At 36.6% G+C, this 18770-nt stretch overlaps 1 protein-coding gene across 3 annotated transcripts in view; it reads right to left on the bottom strand.

Moving 5' to 3' along the window:
* Positions 1–149: 149 nt before the first annotated feature.
* Positions 150–18770, bottom strand: part of NEDD4 (NEDD4 E3 ubiquitin protein ligase) — a 51682-nt gene continuing 33061 nt past the window's right edge. For 2 of the 3 annotated variants that reach the window (XM_072933770.1, XM_012578341.5), the window contains 22 exons: positions 18651–18753; positions 17811–17980; positions 17150–17267; positions 16852–17019; positions 15006–15071; positions 14302–14421; positions 13689–13895; positions 12498–12575; positions 12187–12241; positions 12039–12097; positions 11125–11190; positions 9664–9893; positions 8999–9120; positions 8830–8900; positions 7117–7212; positions 6000–6073; positions 5785–5845; positions 5144–5203; positions 4933–5040; positions 4244–4340; positions 2011–2083; positions 1661–1932 (listed from right to left, as the gene is read on the bottom strand). In XM_072933770.1, coding sequence (XP_072789871.1) covers positions 1830–1932; positions 2011–2083; positions 4244–4340; positions 4933–5040; positions 5144–5203; positions 5785–5845; positions 6000–6073; positions 7117–7212; positions 8830–8900; positions 8999–9120; positions 9664–9893; positions 11125–11190; positions 12039–12097; positions 12187–12241; positions 12498–12575; positions 13689–13895; positions 14302–14421; positions 15006–15071; positions 16852–17019; positions 17150–17267; positions 17811–17980; positions 18651–18753 — 2305 coding nt within the window. In that variant the 3' untranslated portion in view covers positions 1661–1829. Of the gene's footprint in view, positions 1933–2010; positions 2084–4243; positions 4341–4932; positions 5041–5143; positions 5204–5784; positions 5846–5999; positions 6074–7116; positions 7213–8829; positions 8901–8998; positions 9121–9663; positions 9894–11124; positions 11191–12038; positions 12098–12186; positions 12242–12497; positions 12576–13688; positions 13896–14301; positions 14422–15005; positions 15072–16851; positions 17020–17149; positions 17268–17810; positions 17981–18650; positions 18754–18770 lie in introns of all 3 variants that reach the window. The other variant, XM_030281218.4, reaches the window with a different exon arrangement.

Here is an 18770-nt window from a genome sequence, read left to right as displayed (position 1 = left end):
AGGAAACAGCACTGCTGCATCTTCACTCTGCAATGGCAGCAGCATGTTGTGGTGGAACTACCGCCATGGCCTGCCTAGGAGTACAAAAATTACTCAATTCTTGCTATTTCAAGATTACTGATTTGCACTTCAAAGAACTGAATCACAACTTATTAGAATAAACTTTTATTTACTGCTCTCAGGATTCTTATTTTATACTTTAAAGTATGCAACAAAACCTGCTACATTCAAATCTATACAGATTTACTGATATATCATTCACGTTTTACAAAACTGCATATAGATTTGGGAAATTTGTATAAGTTACCTTTATTTACATGTAATACTGTCAGTCCTAATGACCTAGTCAAAGGATAAAACAAAGTGGGATTTTAAATATCCCTTAAGACCCATTAACACTTGTTACATAATTTACATATCTTCAGAGAGAGATGTGCTACACTTCCTTCTTGCATATTTATAAAGACTGTGACTAAACAGAAATTTGGTGGCCAAAGCTAGGTACTGTCATTTCCTCAGATCATATTGGTAATAAAATGTTAAAATTTGAGCAAGCCAGGTATACAAATCAATTTATTTTGTTTCAGAACCAACTTTGATAATCATTTTAACCAGCACTTGCTCAAAAAAAAATTAATATTAATACAAAAAAGACCCACATTTACAAAAGAAATCAAACTAATATTCATATAGGACAAGTTGATCTACAATAAATTGCACATTGTTGGTTATGACTTTGGTTATACTGTATTAACAAATTTGGTTTCTAGACTAACACTGGAGAAAAAAATATAAAAATGCATCTGTAGAAACTAGCAACCTGTAAACATATCACAGAACCAAATTCTGCACCTGATCACATGTGCATAACCTCCATGCAGTTCAGAGGAGTTTGCACATAACAGACTGCTGAATTTGGCCCAGAAAACCCTGTAAACATGTTTTTTATTGTTATGTAGTGCAATACTGCAAGAATGGATAATAAAGGCCTCTAACTATCAGTAACTAAATACTGAGTGATATTCATACAAATTTCACTTTAAGATTGATTTGTTGCAAAAGGCTGAATTGAAAATATTACCATTCAACTACAAATTTATCCAAAAAAGTGATGAACACTCAATTAGCCAACATCAGTATACAAATTCAAACAAAAAATGGATATAATTTCTCATTAAAACTCAGAATTATGCTGCTTATCTGTTTTATATAAAAATCTTGGGTTTGTTACACTGTTTTAGCAAAAGCAAGTTAGAAACAGGAGTCTAACAACTGTGTCAGCAGTCAGTATTCTGCAAACAAATGTTTTCCAATGTTTTATCTAACATGCTGAATGATAAGGTGCTTTGGGCAGATCTGTTGCAAAGAGCCTGAAGCAGCACAAATTATGATACTGTAATACATGAAGTTTGTTGGTTTTTTTGTTTGGCTGGGTTTTCTTTAAAATAGTTTAACAATTTCAGTTGCTCCTCTTAAAGCATCAAATCAAATTTAAATTCTCTGCAAAGATTTCTTCATAGCTTTACTTTAGTAGTTTACTGCAGGACAGTCTCAAATATTGTACAAGAGGCAACTGCTAAAAACATTTTAGTTTTTGACTTACTTGGCACTGGCTGATCCAACGTATCAGCAAATACACAAAACTATGGAAATGACAAAATACATTTTCAAAAGTTAGTGATTTTTAATACTTAAGTTATTTTACACATGATACTATGAAGATCCGATAGCCAAGTGACTAAATACAATGGTAGTCCCTGGAAAATTCAGATTTGTAAACCCTTAAAATGAAATTGCAGCACTGGACCAACCGAATTTATGTCTGTGTCTTAATCAACCCCATCAAAACCCTGAGTGTTTTCAATCGCTAGAAGAAGTTTATCCCATAAATCTTCAAACGAGTCATATGGAGGCAAATCCAAGCGATTAAAGCTGAAAAACAGATGAAAACTCTTCAGTATTTTTATCACTTTTACTAGAGCTCATAATTTACCTGAATTAAATACTCACCAAGTATGAGCTCTTGGCAGTTTTTCAGGGGTACCCCACTGTTCAACCGTGAACAACTGTGGTCCATTTGAACCTGAAGAAAAGAACACATCAATTTTCACCCTATTATGAAATCCTTTTATAATCAGAGATTCAAGTGATTACATATTTGGGGGTTTTGTAATCCAGGTCTGACATTTGAAGGAGCTACCTATATGAATAAAATATAGACTATAGAAAGTAATGGTCAATAATCCCAATTCCCTTGATTTTTAATTATTTCTTGCTATATCTCAGTTTCAAGAGACTTTTACATCTTAAGCGCAGAAGCGTAAGACCTAAATGTACATGCAGAGTAGCTGGCATTGAAGTTTTCTGGATGAGACAATTTTATAATTTTGCATATAAAAACGTATACATGTTTATCACCATGTGCCAAGTTTTATAAGCTGGTAGAAAGCAGTCAATGTCCACCCTGCCTATGCAGCAACAAAAATAGAGTAACTGAGAACTTTTGGAAACATGGCTATCATATGTGTACTCCCAGGATGTTTTTATGCACTTGAGAGAACATTTCTTGGCTAGCAAAGGCAGCTGCAGCTCCCTCTATCCTCCAACAACTGTCTTACAGCATCTCAAATCTAAGTTTCTTGGACTTCTCAAGTCTCACCAAGTAGATGTAAGAAGTATTTTATAGAGAAGACTGCAGTTAAGAAAAGGGAAAGACAGGAAGTGCACTATGTCAGAGCAAGCCTGCTCAGTGTCCCGGTGCTGCAGCACGGCCGGGTTTGCTGGGAGCCCGGCCGTGCCAGGAGAGGGAGATCTCGGCCCGGGAGCGGCTCCGGGCTGGGGCGGCCGGGGAAAGGGAACGGCCCGGCAGCAGCAAAGCGCAGCGCACCAGCACAGACACTGAGAAACCACATACAGCACTGGAAACATAAGGCACAGGAAATATAATTGTTACTGGGGTTTAGTAAGGACGGCATGCTGGCCACAGTAAAGCAGAAATAACTGAAAGAGAAATAAACAAAGCTGTGCAGGACAACTGCTAGCTGAATTTTTCATTAACGAGTGTGTGCATACAACTACAGAAAACTGCTCAAGTATATTCTAATCCCTAGGCAGAAGGAAGCCAAGAACTTCAGCAGTTTCTTTCACTGTATCAATTCTTAGTTCTGTCTCTAGTAGTGTTCTTAGACAAATAAGCAGAGCTCCTGAGGCAGCAGAATTCTGACTGGGCTCCCCTGCAATGAGCATGTGCTGTATGTAACACCAGCAATGCCAAGGTTCAGGTGCAGCAGCAGACACATGGCTAAGCCTGCTGAGCACACTGTTCTGCCCACTGCAACTCACAACTCCTTTACTGATGGAACAGAAAAAAATAAACCAAGTATTTATGATGAAAATGAAGACATGGAAACACAAGATGGGTGGTCTTGTTCACAATCCTTCTGTTTTATAAACAAATTAATGTCATGTTTATAAAAAAGGAAATGCTTAATCAAAGAGGCAAGTTAGGCTATTGAGACATTTGCACAGCATCTCAAGCACTTTTAGCCTAAATAAAGCAGTCTAGCAGAAAACTTAATAGCTGATGGCAACTGTGAACAGACTTCCCCTAAGCCAAGCATCCCCACCCTTTGTGGGCTGCTCTATCTGCTTGCCTGCAGTCTGCCCACTGTGGCTTTTCTGGCTTTGCTATTGAAATTTGCTCCCCGCTGTCCTCTGCTTGTCTCAGTCTCAATGTTGCAGCTTCAGTACTTTTCTTCTGACTTTATGTTTAACTCATGACATTTCAGTGGTCCCCTTTGGAGTATATCCTTACAAACAACTGCATCTGTACAACCATGGCTTGTGAGCAGATAAAAGCAGTTGTGGAACTGAAGTTAACTGCTGATGCCAGCATGTCTTTGTAATCAGATCTTGGACAACTGAGAATTTTCTTCAAGCTCAATCATGTGTTAAACAGGGATTTTTGCAGCTCTTGAGAACTTTAAAAATCCACATTCATTTGAAAACTCCTATATATTTAAAAACTTCCAAAACCAGAATTAAAACAATATGCTCCCATATAGAACATGGGAAACATGTGATATAAGTGACTCTTCTCTAACTTTGTTTCTTATAACTGCCAGTACATACTAAATTTTAAAACAAAATTTGAAAAAAAAATTGACAATGTCTGAAGTCAAACATCAGGACAATGTTAGTATCAGGTTGTTACTTAATTGTAAAGGTAACATTAAGTACTCACCATACAGCTCAGCAAACCCATTCATGGGAACACGTGATGTGCCAGTAACAAACTGAAGTAATCTTATTCTCTTTTCAGAGTCCATCATTAAGACTGCCTAGGTATGATAATGATTACAATTAAAGATTTCCTTTTAAATTAAGGTTTTTAGCTAGTAGATTTATACAACATAGTATCTACCTTTAAATCATTATCTATGATATACACATGCATTTTTTTTAGTGACACATACATCTAATTCTCTGCCTGTTGCTTAAAGCTATGAAGTCAACAATTTTTTAATGGCACTGTAACAAGAGAATGGTTACTGCTCAGCAGGCTGTTAAAATGCTTCCGTTGAAGATTTGGCCCCCTACTTTCTTTGAAGTTTCTTATGTTATGAACTAGAAGCCAAATTCCTGTAATTTATTAAACAGAGAAGTTTAACACCTCTTTAGTGTAACCATGCCAGGAAAACGAACACAAATATTTTTAACCCCAGCCAGACAGGGATTTTTTGGAAGAAGAATCATCAGTATTGCATTTACATTCTTAGCATGCATGTCATCTTTAGTTTTCTTACTTTCTCTGGAATTTTAATGGTCAAATAATACTTACTTTACCTTTTAATGAAACAAACTATAACCTAGCAGAAAGGCAGCAGCTTTTGAACACGTTTTCAATAAGAAAATATTAGAACTTCACAATACCTTCCAGAACCACTGTATTACTTGATGGTTTATGTTGTAGCCATTTTTGTATTTTGTGTGTAGTTTCCAATCAGCCACATCCACATCTCCCAGTCCACACATTAATAACTACACAGATTAAAAAAAAAAACAAAAAACAAACAACACCAAAGTTTAAGTCAGTATACTAAAGTTTCAACATAATTTGTTTTCTTTTCCATGATACACCTACCTCTAGCTCATTTTCATCAAAAATTTTAATCAGATCCTGTGGTATTAGTTCAAAAAAGCCCTAAAAAAGATGAGGGAAGTTTGTAAAAATCAAGGCAACATTATTTTAGTATTTTTAGTCATGAAGACTGATATTTAGAGGCTTTGGTAAACACAGCCAAAGCAATATATCAAATACAGATGTCTGGACACCAGTAGCCCTCAGTTTCATTATAGTACTTTAAATTGATTTCTCACATATTTTCTGTGCAACACTGAGTCATGAGTATGGTAGTCTGAATATCATCTATGTAATACAATCTGTACAAAAAAGGGTAAATTGCCTAGTTTAAATCAAACTAATATAATTAAATTAAGTTTAATTTCTGCAGAGGTCATTAAATAGTTTGCTCTACAGCTAAAGCTGTCAGTCAGAATTGAGAAATAAGCAAATTTTTCAAGATTAATTAAACACCTCAGTAAAAACATATCAAAATATTTTTAACTCTGAAATCATTCAAAGCTGACACTACAAACAGTATCACTGCCTTTTTTTTTATACTTTAAACAAAGTTATTAGTGGGTCTTCAGGGTGTCCAAAAAAACCTTACTATCAGATGCAACAAACTGTTAGAATAATTTATTTTGTAATTAAAACTATACCTCTTTAAAGGCTGTCATTTGTTTCTGTACTCGGCTCACAAATCTCCACTGAATTACAAGACTGCAAAAATACAAAAACCCAAACAAAACCACATTTAAATAAAAGTGATTTATACACAGAGCAACAACTTCCTTTTGTAAATAAAGCTAACACAGAGCCCCTGTGCTAGAGGGCAATCCACTGAGGTACACTGCACACAGCAGCCACTACTCACTGAATGTAGTCTCTCTTGTTTTTGTTGGTCACAACTATTTCTGATCCGCCACTTTTCAGTTCATGCTGATGGGTCTAAATGCAATGCACAGAACAGGTCTTAAACAAGGTGAATATACCAGAATTCCTATGTTAATATTAGGTAAGTCATGCAACTCTTGAAGACTGCAAAATTTGAGAACTATGAGAAACGGATCCAGTCACAATCACACAGGTCACCTAATAAATAAAATGTGCTACATTTAAAAAAAAAAAAAGTTGTATTATTAAGGGGTGCAATGGGAAGCCTCAATTTTTTCTGACCTGCTATAGCACACCACCCAAGACTGCACACAGGTGCAGAGTTAAGGCACACTTACTCTAACTGCATATTCCATGACCCAGCCCTCATTCCAAATCTCAAGGAAAAACAATTACAGAAACCACTTCAGCAAGCATCCCAGTAAGTCAATCAATCTCTCTTACAATGTGACTTATACTACTAGAACCTCAGAAGACAAATATCTCATTTTCAGTTATCATGGATGTACATTTTCATTGCTTCTTCTCAGGATCACGGTTGTTACACAAGACCATAAAGGTTATTATCATTAGATCTAACTGGCAATTTGGAAGTTTTATTCAATTTGGAATTTGGAAGTTTTATTCAAGACCTGTGGAATTTCTACATGACTTATCCTAAACAGCTTTGTATGCAATAACAAACTGTTTATTCTATAGGTTTCTAGTATATCTTAAGAGAAAGGAAACATGTTATCTCCCAGAAATTACAGCAGTTTCCAAAGAAGCTCATCCTTTCCAGCCAATCACATAAACCCAATCTCTACTCCCCATCAAATAATGGATTATGGATATCTTAGTCTTGGTTGCCTTCACAGCAACAGTTACACTTCAATGCAAGTAGTATTTAACAAAAGAAAACATAAACAATTTTTTAAAGCTCTGCTTATTTTCAAGTCCTTTATCACACCAGGTTGAAATACACTCACTGCATGAGCGGAAAGAGCCGAGTGAGCAAAAGGGTTTTCTTAACACCATACACATAAAATCCCCCAATTTCACAGGTCAAGTATTTTGTTCCATGTTTTTTCTATTCCAGATTACATGAACATACTAACCTGACCAAAAAGTTCTTCATCAACTATGAATCTGAGGTCCAGTTCTGTTGGATCATTTTCAAGAATCCATCTCAGAGAATTGTAATATTCACTATCCTAAGAGAAAATTACAAAATAGTAAACACTAAATAAAGTAGCCACCTAATAAACTGCAAGAGGCTCCATGACAGCCCAGTGAACACTTCTGCTTAGGGTAATCCTATACTGGATAAAGAGACACTGCAGTTGTACAAAGCTCTGAAGACCTTTAAAACCTGATTGCTCAGCAATCTATGTAAATGTCTCTAACAGCAAAATGGTGGTAAGATAGTATAGCACTATCTGAAACAATATATTTTGGACTCTTCTCTTGTCCCTCATCCTCTATTTATCTTCTTTTTATTGTCAGGCGTTACTACAAAGAACCTTAGCAAATGAAAATTAAGATAAAGCCAACCACGTCCTGGCTCCATCTAAAGCAGCGTGGCCAGAAGGTTGAGGGAGGTGATTCTGTCCCTCTACTCAGCTGTGCCCAGCTCTGGGGCCACCAGCATAAGGACATGGAGCTGCTGCAGCCAGTCCAGAGGAGGCCACCAAGATGTTATGAGGGCGGGAGCACCTCTGCTCTGGAGACAGCCTGGGAGAGCTGGGGGTGCTCAGCCTGGAGAAGAGAAGAGAAGGCTCCAGGAGACCTTCCAGCATCAATACAAGAGCTACAGAGCAGATGGTAAGAGACCTTCTATCAGGGAGTGTAGTGACAGGATGAGGAGGGTAGATTTAGCTTGGACATTAAGAAATTCTTCCCTGTGAATATGGTGAGTCACTGGCATAGGTTGCCCAGAGAAGCTGTGGCTGCCCCATCCCTGGAAGTGTTCAAGACAAGGCTGGACAGGGCTTGGAGCAACACCCTTCTAGTGGAAGGGTGTTGCAACCCAAACCATTCCATCATTCTAGAGTACTGAACAAAATCCAAATCAAAACAAGAAAAAAATCAGGACACATCTATAAATCTATTACTCAGAAACAGACAGCAACTACATGCTGTAATCTTAAAGGGCAGCAAAACCAGCAACAGATTAAAAAGATAGAATAAAAATCACTTTGTCCGTGAGCATTCTAGATAAGACCCACTATTAGGGAATCAACCAAACAAGAAAAGTCTAAGGGACATGTTTTTTCTCTAAAAATGCTACACTATCACTCAAATATTTTCAGTCTCTGAAATAATTAAATTTCATAATCAAAGAAAAAAAACTAATTTAAAGAACAGGTTAAGATCGGAACCCTGAAACTATTTATATTCCATTTTAACAACCTCAGTGTCTAAAGCATTTCAAGAAAACATCACAGAAAATTCTGAAAATAGACAAAGAGGGCACAGAAACTGTTCCCTTACATAACTTGGAAACACAACATAATATGATTGAAAAGAGGCTCCATTTACCTACAATTCAACTGGCAAAGAGGATTTCAGACACTAATTTCTATTTCATGCTAAGAAAATACAGTTATTGTTTTCAATACAGCTTAACTGACTTGAACCTGAGGTCTAGGTCTTTGATTTTCATTGGAAGTTTTAATTCCTATACAACTTACAGACTTATAGAAGATATAACCTAAGATATCTTTGAATCGTGCATTTTCAACCTTCAAAATGTCATTAATGATATACGTATTAATAAAAAATTATAAATTAACATTAAATTTGTCAACATGATAAAGCAAATTACATACCACAGACTCCATATCATGTAGTGTTATTGGTTTTTGGAGCATCATCTTGTAAAAAGGACGAATAAAAAAGGCTTTAAAGAAAAAGAAATAAATTTAACAGATGCAACTTAGGACTCAAAACACATGCAGTATTAATCTGAATATCACATTACATAAGATAAATACTAACCATCCAAAAGTTTGCCATGGTAAACAGCCATTCCAGCCACACGACCTATAAACTTGAAATAAGAGAGATGATCTTCATTGCAAAGTCCAGAGTTCGGATTGATCTGCAGAGTATAGTTATCTCTGAAGAGTTGAAGGAGGAAACAGGGAAGAGAAAGAAAAACAAAAATGTTGTACTATTGGACCAGTGTCACATTTGAAGATCTGAAAGACATCACTTATTTGATCAGTTACTGTTTTTCATGATGATAGCTAATATTAAATAATATGTAATAGAAGACTATTAGTATATCAGAAACAACCACCATTAACTACCTCATTAAGTTACAGATACACCAAAGAGGCAGGATTAACTCCCATTCATTTTAAAGCACAGTAACATTCTCTGCATTACTGGTTACATACTGCCTCTTCTGTATGCAGGAGATGGTTGCAAGCACATGCTTGTCCATGCAAAAATGCCATGGCTTATGTTATACTGCTGTATAAAAGCTCTACAATTATTGTCTCCACACTACTCTTCTGTCAAGCAACTGGGTGCAGATTATTACAGTTATTATCAACTAAACCCTCTGGTACATTTGCAAGGGCAGCAGGAACCCCATTTTAAAGAAGGTACGAGAGCTCTTCCTAAGTTTTCACATCTTCCAGAGTGGTATTACTTACGTAGCTGAATATTCAAACAATCCGTAATAAGGATTAAACATTTCTTTAGAGAGAAGGAAGAACCATTCTCTGGCAACTCCTCCATAGTCTAAACCTTTTTCACCATCAAATTCAATCCAAAGTCTTGCTTTAAGGAAATCTGCTCTCTTTACAGCTATGATTCTTCTGTATGAATCTTCAAGGATTGTTGTGCGATGAATTTTCATCTCAAACCTATTTGGAATATCACTCTAAAAGAGAGAAACATGAAAGCAAAGAATAATAAAACAAAATCCAGCATCTTATAGTTTTGCAGAATATGCAAATTCTGAAAATAGACAAAGAGGGCACAGAAACTGTTTCCTTACATAACTTGGAAACATAACACAATATGATTGAAAAGAGGCTCCATTTATCTACAATTCAACCAGCAAAGAGAATTTCAGACACTAACTTCTATTTCATGCTAAGACAATACAGTTAAAGTAAGTTCTTACTAGTAACAGCACACGGGCAGTTGCTCTGCATGCAGCAAGGCATGGAGTCTCCTCTGACACTGAACATTTATCATATTACACACTTGATTAAAAACAGCTCACAGTTGACACATAGAATTATCTGGAACCATTTTACCTGACTTATTTCACCTTCTAGTTCAATATCCTATGAGCCTAGGTGTCCCATTCTCTTACTTAAGACAAAATACAGTTATATTTAATTCTCAAACTACTGCAATTGTATTGTGTGGCTGAACTCTCTGTCTCAGATTCAGATACTAACATTTGAATGAATGTCAATCTTGCTTTACTAGGAACACAAAGTGCATATATAATTATATATAATTTACAGGCAGACTTGGCAGGAAGAAGGTGAAGCACGGATCTAAACTCAAAGGCTATTATTACATATGTAAAATATCTCCCAAGGATGTAAAATTTGATTGAACTTGTGCAGACTCATTGTTATCTGGCTGTCCAGATGCTATTTACAGTCTTTTATGCTACATGTTATAAATATACCTGGCACTGCCACTTCAAACTAGAGTTTGGAAACAAGATCCATAAACTTCAGATTTTAAGGCTGACTGCAATTTATTGCAGTCATCCAGCCTGATTATGACAGTAGAGATTTATACATAGAAAGACTAAAATCTATTCTGAGAACTTTCCACGTTCTGACTTCCAAAAACTATTCTATGCTTGATCAGTGATTTCCAAACTTTTCTGTTGCCAGTCTTACTTTCAGGTTCATCACATTTTAACCTTTGAGAATGCCTACTTTTGAAATTAGATTGCTTACAGTCTTTATTAGTGCATAAAGTCACAAACCCTGCTGTTAGAGCAAATGCTAATTGTTATAAAGTTGGTGCTTCACAAATATATTTGGGATCAGACAGTAAATTTACCTTCCCTGTAAATTTGCTTTCCTTGTAGAGGGGCCTAAGCTTCATAACCTTCTGCTGGATTTCTACTGATTACTCACCTGTTTCTTCAATTTCTTTCTGAAGAATTCATACTTCCGCTTATAGTCCCTGGAGTAAGGCACAGCCTTTGGGGGGGAAAGAAAAAAAAAAGTCTCATGTGTCTTTCGAAAAACAGACAACCCATTTAAATTCTGAGATAACAGGAATACATGTTTTACTGACTGCCAGGGGAAATTTCCTATTTATAAACACCAGGAATGAAAAGCACTTCTGTATTCAGAACAGAACCACAGAATTTATGCTGTACTTCCCCACCAGCTGATGTAACTGCCTGAGATCCCTGAGTGGCCCCGATCAAAGTGACCAAAATGCCTTTGGTGACGTCCATAACGCATCCATTTCCCTGCTGGATCATGAGAGACCTGGCTACAAACACCTCTGTTTTCCATGGACAGGGAAGGTTGTTTACATATGCAGGCTATTAATAAACACAGATATCAGCTGAACACTAAAACCCATCTATAATTATAATGCAAACCATCTTTGCAATTAGTTCTGGTAATTTCACACTTCAGATTAAGTATTGAGGCTGGATAATTATTTTTCAGTTGAAAATCAATTTAATTCCTCTTAAAGCTCTTTTTTTTTTGTTTTTCTTTTTTCTCAAATTTACTTAATGAATTGAGCTAGTGTGGACAAGAAATAAATAAAACTTCCTCACATACTACAAAGCCCTCCCCCCAGTCTATAAGAAAACTTTCTTACTACCATGGGAACTGCTTTTTCTTTCTAGCATTTAAAGACCATTTCCCCAGAGAGCTTTCTAAACAGTTTTTAAAAATAAATAAAAATGCTTTGTTCAGACACCCTGGAAGTTTCACTTTCTAGACCGACTAACTGATAAATGACAAGTGTTTGGATTCTATCAACAGTATTTATGAAAAACATGAAAATCTACATTAGGACAGCTTACTGGTCCAGTTATTGCCACATTCTGCAGTCGAGGATCCTCCCATTGTGTTCTCTTTGTATCTGTGAGAAAATTTTAAATTAGTTCCATTAATTCAAATAATGTCCACAAATAAAGTTATGAGTAGGGAAGAATGCTACATTGTACATACTGTGGTTTATGAAGAATATTCTTCCATCTGTGTGAGTTCTCTCTTCCCACCCTGGCTGTAAAACGACAATTTTATTACACATTTTTATTAGATTTTTATTATAAATTTCTGATCATATAGTGTGAATAGAACTCAACATGTTCTGCAGTTATGGGCATTCCTCCCCCACCTACTGTCAGCACTGAAATTCAAAAACGTATTTTTTGTAGGAAAAAAGCAGGCTGCATTTTCTCATGTGCAAATTTCAATAATGTTAATTTCAATAGTTAAAGTCTTTCATCTGCAAAACAAGTACAAAATGGTTTACTTACTGGTAATGGACCCAGGTCAACTGGATCTAGGGAAGTCTTTCTCCTCGGATGAGCAGAAATTTTCAGTCTTGGATCTTCCTTTGAAAAGAAAACAAGCAGCATGTTAAAATCCTTTTGCTGTTTTGTTTGTAATTTTTTTGTCTTTATTATTTTGTCAAGAATATACCTAGTACCAGTTAGGTAATGGTCGCATATTCTGCAGCCAGAGGAATCCTTGTGGATTCTCAGTCCTCCAGTAATTTACAATCATCTTCTAATAACCTCTCACTTTATTTTATTTACATATATAGAAATATAAATCCCTCATTCAACTCAATTTTTGTGTAATTGAGTCAAATCACTCCTTCCACACCATTTCTGACACATCTTATACTTTTTGGGTTTGGTGGGGTTGCTTGTTGTTTGGTTGGGGATTTTTGTGGGAGCTAGGGTGAAGGTGGTTGTGTTAAATGAGTTCTTTTCATCTACCTGGAGAAAAGAATACTCATTTTGAATGAATTTAATGCATTTCTCTTTCCCTTTCAACTGACAGTAACACTGACTTACTCTGGAGATGCTTAAGGCCATCTAATAGCACTGCCAAGTGGTGTGCAGTGCCCCTCTGTGGAACTGCAGCTGTACAGCTTCCTCATCCATATGGTACTTGCACCTGGTCTGCTTTTCTAAGCATTCACAGAAATTTGTGTTGTGCCTTGTGATAAAGTCAAGGTAATGGATTTCCTGTTGAAGGCATGTTTAAATAACTCATTTCTGTGAACAGCTCCTACAAACTACCAAGTTCTGCAATGTCATTTAGGAGGGCTTACATCTGAGAAGCAGATTCCTCTTTTCCTCCATCTAAAGAGGAAAAAACTTCCTACACCTTCAAGTACCAATATAATTAGCAAAAGTGATAATCTTCTACCCATGACAGGTTATAATTATAACTTAGCAAGTTACAATTAACTTGGTATTTTTATTACATATCACTCAGACTCACACAGAATATTTTGGGTTGGAAGGGACCCACAAGGATCATGGAGTCCATCTCCATGGTCTGTACAGGGACTGAATGCCCCATCTTGGCTTTATTAGCACCATGATCTAACCATGCTCCTGAACAGACACAGCAATCTTGTCACTAAAGAAACACACAGAAGTTTGCTGAAAGCAGAACTACAATTTCAGTTCATGAGAAGAGTTTTCCATTACCCATGTTGTAGTTTTGGTATTGTGGTCAATAAAGAATGGTCTCCCATTGGGTGCATGTCGCACTTCCCAGCCTTTAGGGAGAAATCCTTGCTCCATTTCAGGCTGCTGCTGAGAAGACTGTTGTGATGAATCACTTGATGTCGCTTGTGGCTGTCTTCCTACAGGAATACTTTGTGCAGCTGACACCTGACTTGTTTCCGCAGCAATCTATGGTAAACGACCAAAAAACATCCCATCAAATCAAAGCCCTGTAAAGCAATATCTTTTTTCCTGTATTAACCTGTATTTTTGACTCATGAAAGCAATTTCATAAAGCAAGTCCCAGACAGATTTCATGACATCAACCATACTGACTAACAATTACTGATTGTGCTGAAGGTTTACAGAAGCCTAACCTCCTCAAGTCAGCTACCACTCTCCAGAAAGGAGAGTGACTTGCTATAAACATCACTGTTGCTAACTGTCCCTGCAATCTCTCAGATATTTTATGTGATACTTCACAGTTTATGCCTTTCGCGTGTTCTATTTCAAAGCTGTCTCTCCACTTCCATTATACAACCTGTTTTAAAAGTTCAGTAAATACAAACATCAGTAAATTGAAGACAGGCAGTACCTGTACAACTGGTTTTATCCAGGTAGTGGTTCTAGAATTGTGATCTATATAATACGACCTTCCTTTTTCATCCTGTCGTTCTTCCCAGCCTGGGGGTAATCCAGATGAAGTAGGCAGTAACTAAATATTAGTGGTAACAGACAAAAAACAATTAAGGAAACTATGAAACTTACTGTGAAAGGTTTTCCTTTCAATTTAAAACAACAAAACTATATTCCAGAAGGTTCATTACTTTTATTAGCTGGATAAAATAGATAAGAAGTATTTAAGTCCTTTTGGAATAGTATGAAGTAACAGATTTTTATTTGTTTGTTTATACAAAATTCAAACTCCTCGTGTTAAAGGATTTATTTATATACCTCCTTTAGGTTGATCCAGCCTGGTACTTCTGGCTATGAGATCAGAGTTTGCAGTGTCACCATAAAAGCATAGTGGAATGTGGTATAGCTTTTAATCAGAAGTAAACAATTATAAGGCAAACCATTTGAAAAACGGAACTCATATCATCAGTGCAAGACTACTTCCTTCTGCAGGCTATGCATCAAGATAATGCTAAACAAAGTTGAAACGTGGAAACTTTAAAGCTCAATTAGACCCATAATTGCCATTTTGTCAGGACAGCTGCTGGGCAAGGAAGGCCAAATCTCATTTGAAATGTCAGCAGCTAACAGCTAAAAGCCTATGTTTTTTGAAAAATGACTTACCACTGGATGTGCAGGCTGCTCTTCAAGTCTGTATGTCTGCAGACTACCTCTTCTGCTGGAATGGCTCTTGAAGGAGTGGAGAGGAATGACACATTAGCTATCGCTGCAGCTTTAAGGATGGCAGCAAACAGCCAACTATAGTTATCACAGTTCAAGCTATTACAGTTTCCATCCTGAGCAAAGTGTTGTATTTCTTTTGAAACATGATTTAACATCATATTTTTAAATTCTTGTTTTAACAGCTAGAAACATCAAATTCACAGAGTCTATTATAATCTTAGAATGATAGAGGCTTGTCAAAGTTTAAAATACTCTAGCAATATATGTTTTGGCATGTAAAACATTAATTACAAATAGTTACAGTACAATTGAGTTTACAGTACAGAACTTTTTGTGTTGTCAGTAAAGTCTGCAACAGAGCAGAGCTAACACAACTTTCCAGAGAGTAAACCAGGTCAATAATGAAAAGGTATGAGAATCTGAGATAACCAATTTGAGAAGAGCATTTAAATCCCTGGACTTTGGCTAAGTGTCCACCTTCCTACCTACAGTCACATTTAGATCTCACTTGCTATTTAATTTTGCTCCAGAATTTCCAAAACTATTTGAAGGATTTTCTCCTATCCACATACTACTGAAGTACTTCAAAGGAAAAGCATTATTAACTTTTAAAGTTTTTTTGGTGGTGGAGTGAGGTGTAATACAGGTGAAAAAAGCCAAGACAGCCATTCTAGCTGACTCAAAATAATTTGAACATCTGCTTCTTTCTTTGCTCAGGCCACCCAAGCAAGCTGAACTAACAGTTTCTTTGCTACCCACTGAATGCTGAACAGCAGAGATCAAGTGAAGTCTTGTTACTCTCACTTGACTGTTTCCAGCAACACCAGTGATACATTTGTACAAACTCAGATAAACATTGTCAAATACAAATTTATGTTTGGAAGGGCATTCTTAACATCACACAAACTAATGATTATTTCAATATTAAAATCTAACAGACTAGATGGCCTGGGTCACCTCTAAAGGCTTTCCTCAATGGACAGTGGATTTCTCACTCACATATCAAGTTACAAGGCTGTTTGTGGAGCTCGGGTTTCACAGGACAGCTGAGCTTATTTAATTGCTTGCTAACACACCACCAAAAAGTCGAGTTTCACCCTGGCTATGTGTTCCTGCTGTTTTCCCTCTGCTACTGTAGCATTTGTCAGACAACCTAGCATGCTGTTTCAGTTGCTCAAACTGCAAAAAAAGCAGAGCTGGGGAGAGTAGTTTTCTGCTGGGTTAGCAAGCTGAACAGCCTCATGCAGAGATCCAGTAAGTTCCACAGCTGGCACAAGGGCAGTGGAACTGTACAGCAAGCTCCCCGTCTTACTGCTAAGGAAGCAGCAGGTTTACACAACCCTATAATAAAACCTTATCCCACTATCCAGAATGAAAAATGGTCAATCTTAGAACTTTTTCTAATTGGATAAGTAACTCCCATAGCACAACTCCCTTAGAAATAAGCTTTCACGATACAGATAGATTTTTTTCATTCGTAGTTTTCAGCACTCTATGATTCTAGACTAAGAGGTAGATTTACAGACTGAAAAATAGCTCACACAAATCTCTTTTAACCTCAGGCAGAAATCCATATAAGCAAAGCAGAGAGGAAGAAAATGCTTGCTTAGATGAGATTCTACAGTAAAAAACTATTCTTAAAGTGTGTGCATTTGAGGTGAAATTAAAAATATAATTACTAAAAAGTAAAAATAAATTTATTAAAATATTAAAAATTAAAAATATAATTCCTAAATAAAGTATTTATGGATCTCATTCAATCAGAACAAGTAGAAAATTAATTTACTGTGTTGGCTGTTGACTGGCCAGTAGCTGGACTTCCAGAGGTAGTAAGTCTGTTATTCAATTCTTCTGCAAGATGACTCTGTATATCACAGCTACTCTGCGAGAGAGGCATTTGAACATTCTGACTGCTGTACATTGTTGCCTCATCTTCAGTTATAATTTCCCAGCTCTTTAAAAGGAAAACAAAGGGAAAAAAAATTTTAAAAGTAGGTTCCAATTGTTTAAGACAAGCTTTTTGAGTATGCTAGATTAAAAAAATCACTTGCATTTCAGAAACATTTTGAGATGTATAGTTTTACCTCAGGGGAATCTCTGTTGTCTGTGTTGTCTGTATCCTCGGATATCTGTCGCCGGTGAGTGAACACGTGCTGGGCCTCCAGCTGCACACTGCCAAGATCTGCCACAGCCACACTGTCCCTGGTGGGGCAGGGTGAGAGAAGTCAGCAAACAGCAGCCAGAGTTTATCTTTCAACAGTAAGCCAGGTTAACAGCAAAAACATACATCACAGTCATTTTGGCAGAAGAAAAAGAAACAGTCTGGCCTACGTAAATGAATGTAAGCTGTTTAAGACTAATAAATTCATGTCAATGTGAAGTGTAAGCTGAAGAACCAGGTAGCATTCTGGGGTGGGGTAACCAAAAAAATAAGGCAAACAATTTAACAAAGTCCCTGATGGGAGGAAAAAAACAGGCTGAAAACCAAAAAATTATTTTGCTTCCATTCCTATAGTGATCTCTTCAACTGCAACCAGTTTCTGTTTGAGCACACACTTCCAGAGCACAGTACATTCAAAATGATCACTAGCCAGTGATCACTGCATGAGGGCTTCTAAGTGAAGTGAGGGAAAGCTCTCTATAATTTTGAACCTGTTCACTTTTTATTTCTCCTTGCCTTCAATGTCACTAGGGTGAATTACACTAGCTAATGTAAGACTTGAATTTGCAGGCTAGAAGACTTACTGTGCAGTTGGTCTTTTCCACTGTGTTCTTCTGAATTCATGATTGACATAGTAGGTCCTGCCGAGGATGTCTTGTCTTTCTTCCCAGCCTGAAGGCAGTGGAGGAGATTCCTGCTGCTGCTGTTGTGGCTGGCTAGCAGCTTCTGGTTGGTCCAATATAATCCACCCAGGCTGAAAGACATAATATAACTCCCTTTAATATTATCAAAGTTGAAAAACATCTTAATCTTTCAAGCCACTCCCACTTTTAAGATGTAGTTCATCTTAAGCCAGTAAATTTGACTCTGGTTTTAGTGTGCTTATTCCTAAAAAATGACAGGGCATATTATGCATGCAGAAATCTTATTTTTAACTCAAGATCCTTAAATATATTAGTACCAGAAGTTGTTAATTCAAGGAAAATAAACAGCATTCACAGAATACATTAAAAGCTTAAATACTGTCATTTCATACATATGCTGCGAATGTATGAGGCAGATGAACACACCCTTCTGTAACAAAGTTTAATAACAGCAAAGGTGGCAATGCTGAATAGAGTTAAGTCTGGAAAAGAAATCAATTGATCTACATTGAACATGCTTAAAAAGATCACACATATATGGTAGGCAAGATCAAAATGTCCCTATGGACTAGATAGAGTTGAAATTCTAAAACCAGAGAGATGTTAGTGTCTGTCTGGGGTCAAACAACATTAAACAGTACCTACAACAGAAACTTAACCACTTTAAATTGTATGCACAAAATACAAGCAATCACTTTTGACTGGTTTGTTTCTAAAACACTATTTATAGCTTAGTGGTTACTAATATACATTTTTCAGCAATAAACACATTTTTCCCACCTCTAATTCTTCAGCCTGTTCTGTGGTTTCTTCTTCAGACCCATTGTTTTTAGGTAAGTAAGTCATTTTTAATCTGAGGTGGCCTTTAACTCTTGATTTATGGCTGCAGAAGAGAAAATA

This window comes from Taeniopygia guttata, chromosome 10 (genome assembly GCF_048771995.1).
Source record: "Taeniopygia guttata chromosome 10, bTaeGut7.mat, whole genome shotgun sequence".
Lineage (NCBI taxonomy): Eukaryota > Metazoa > Chordata > Aves > Passeriformes > Estrildidae > Taeniopygia > Taeniopygia guttata.
The sequence above is the reverse complement of the archived record's forward strand: the minus strand, read 5'-3'. Positions and strand labels throughout refer to the sequence as shown.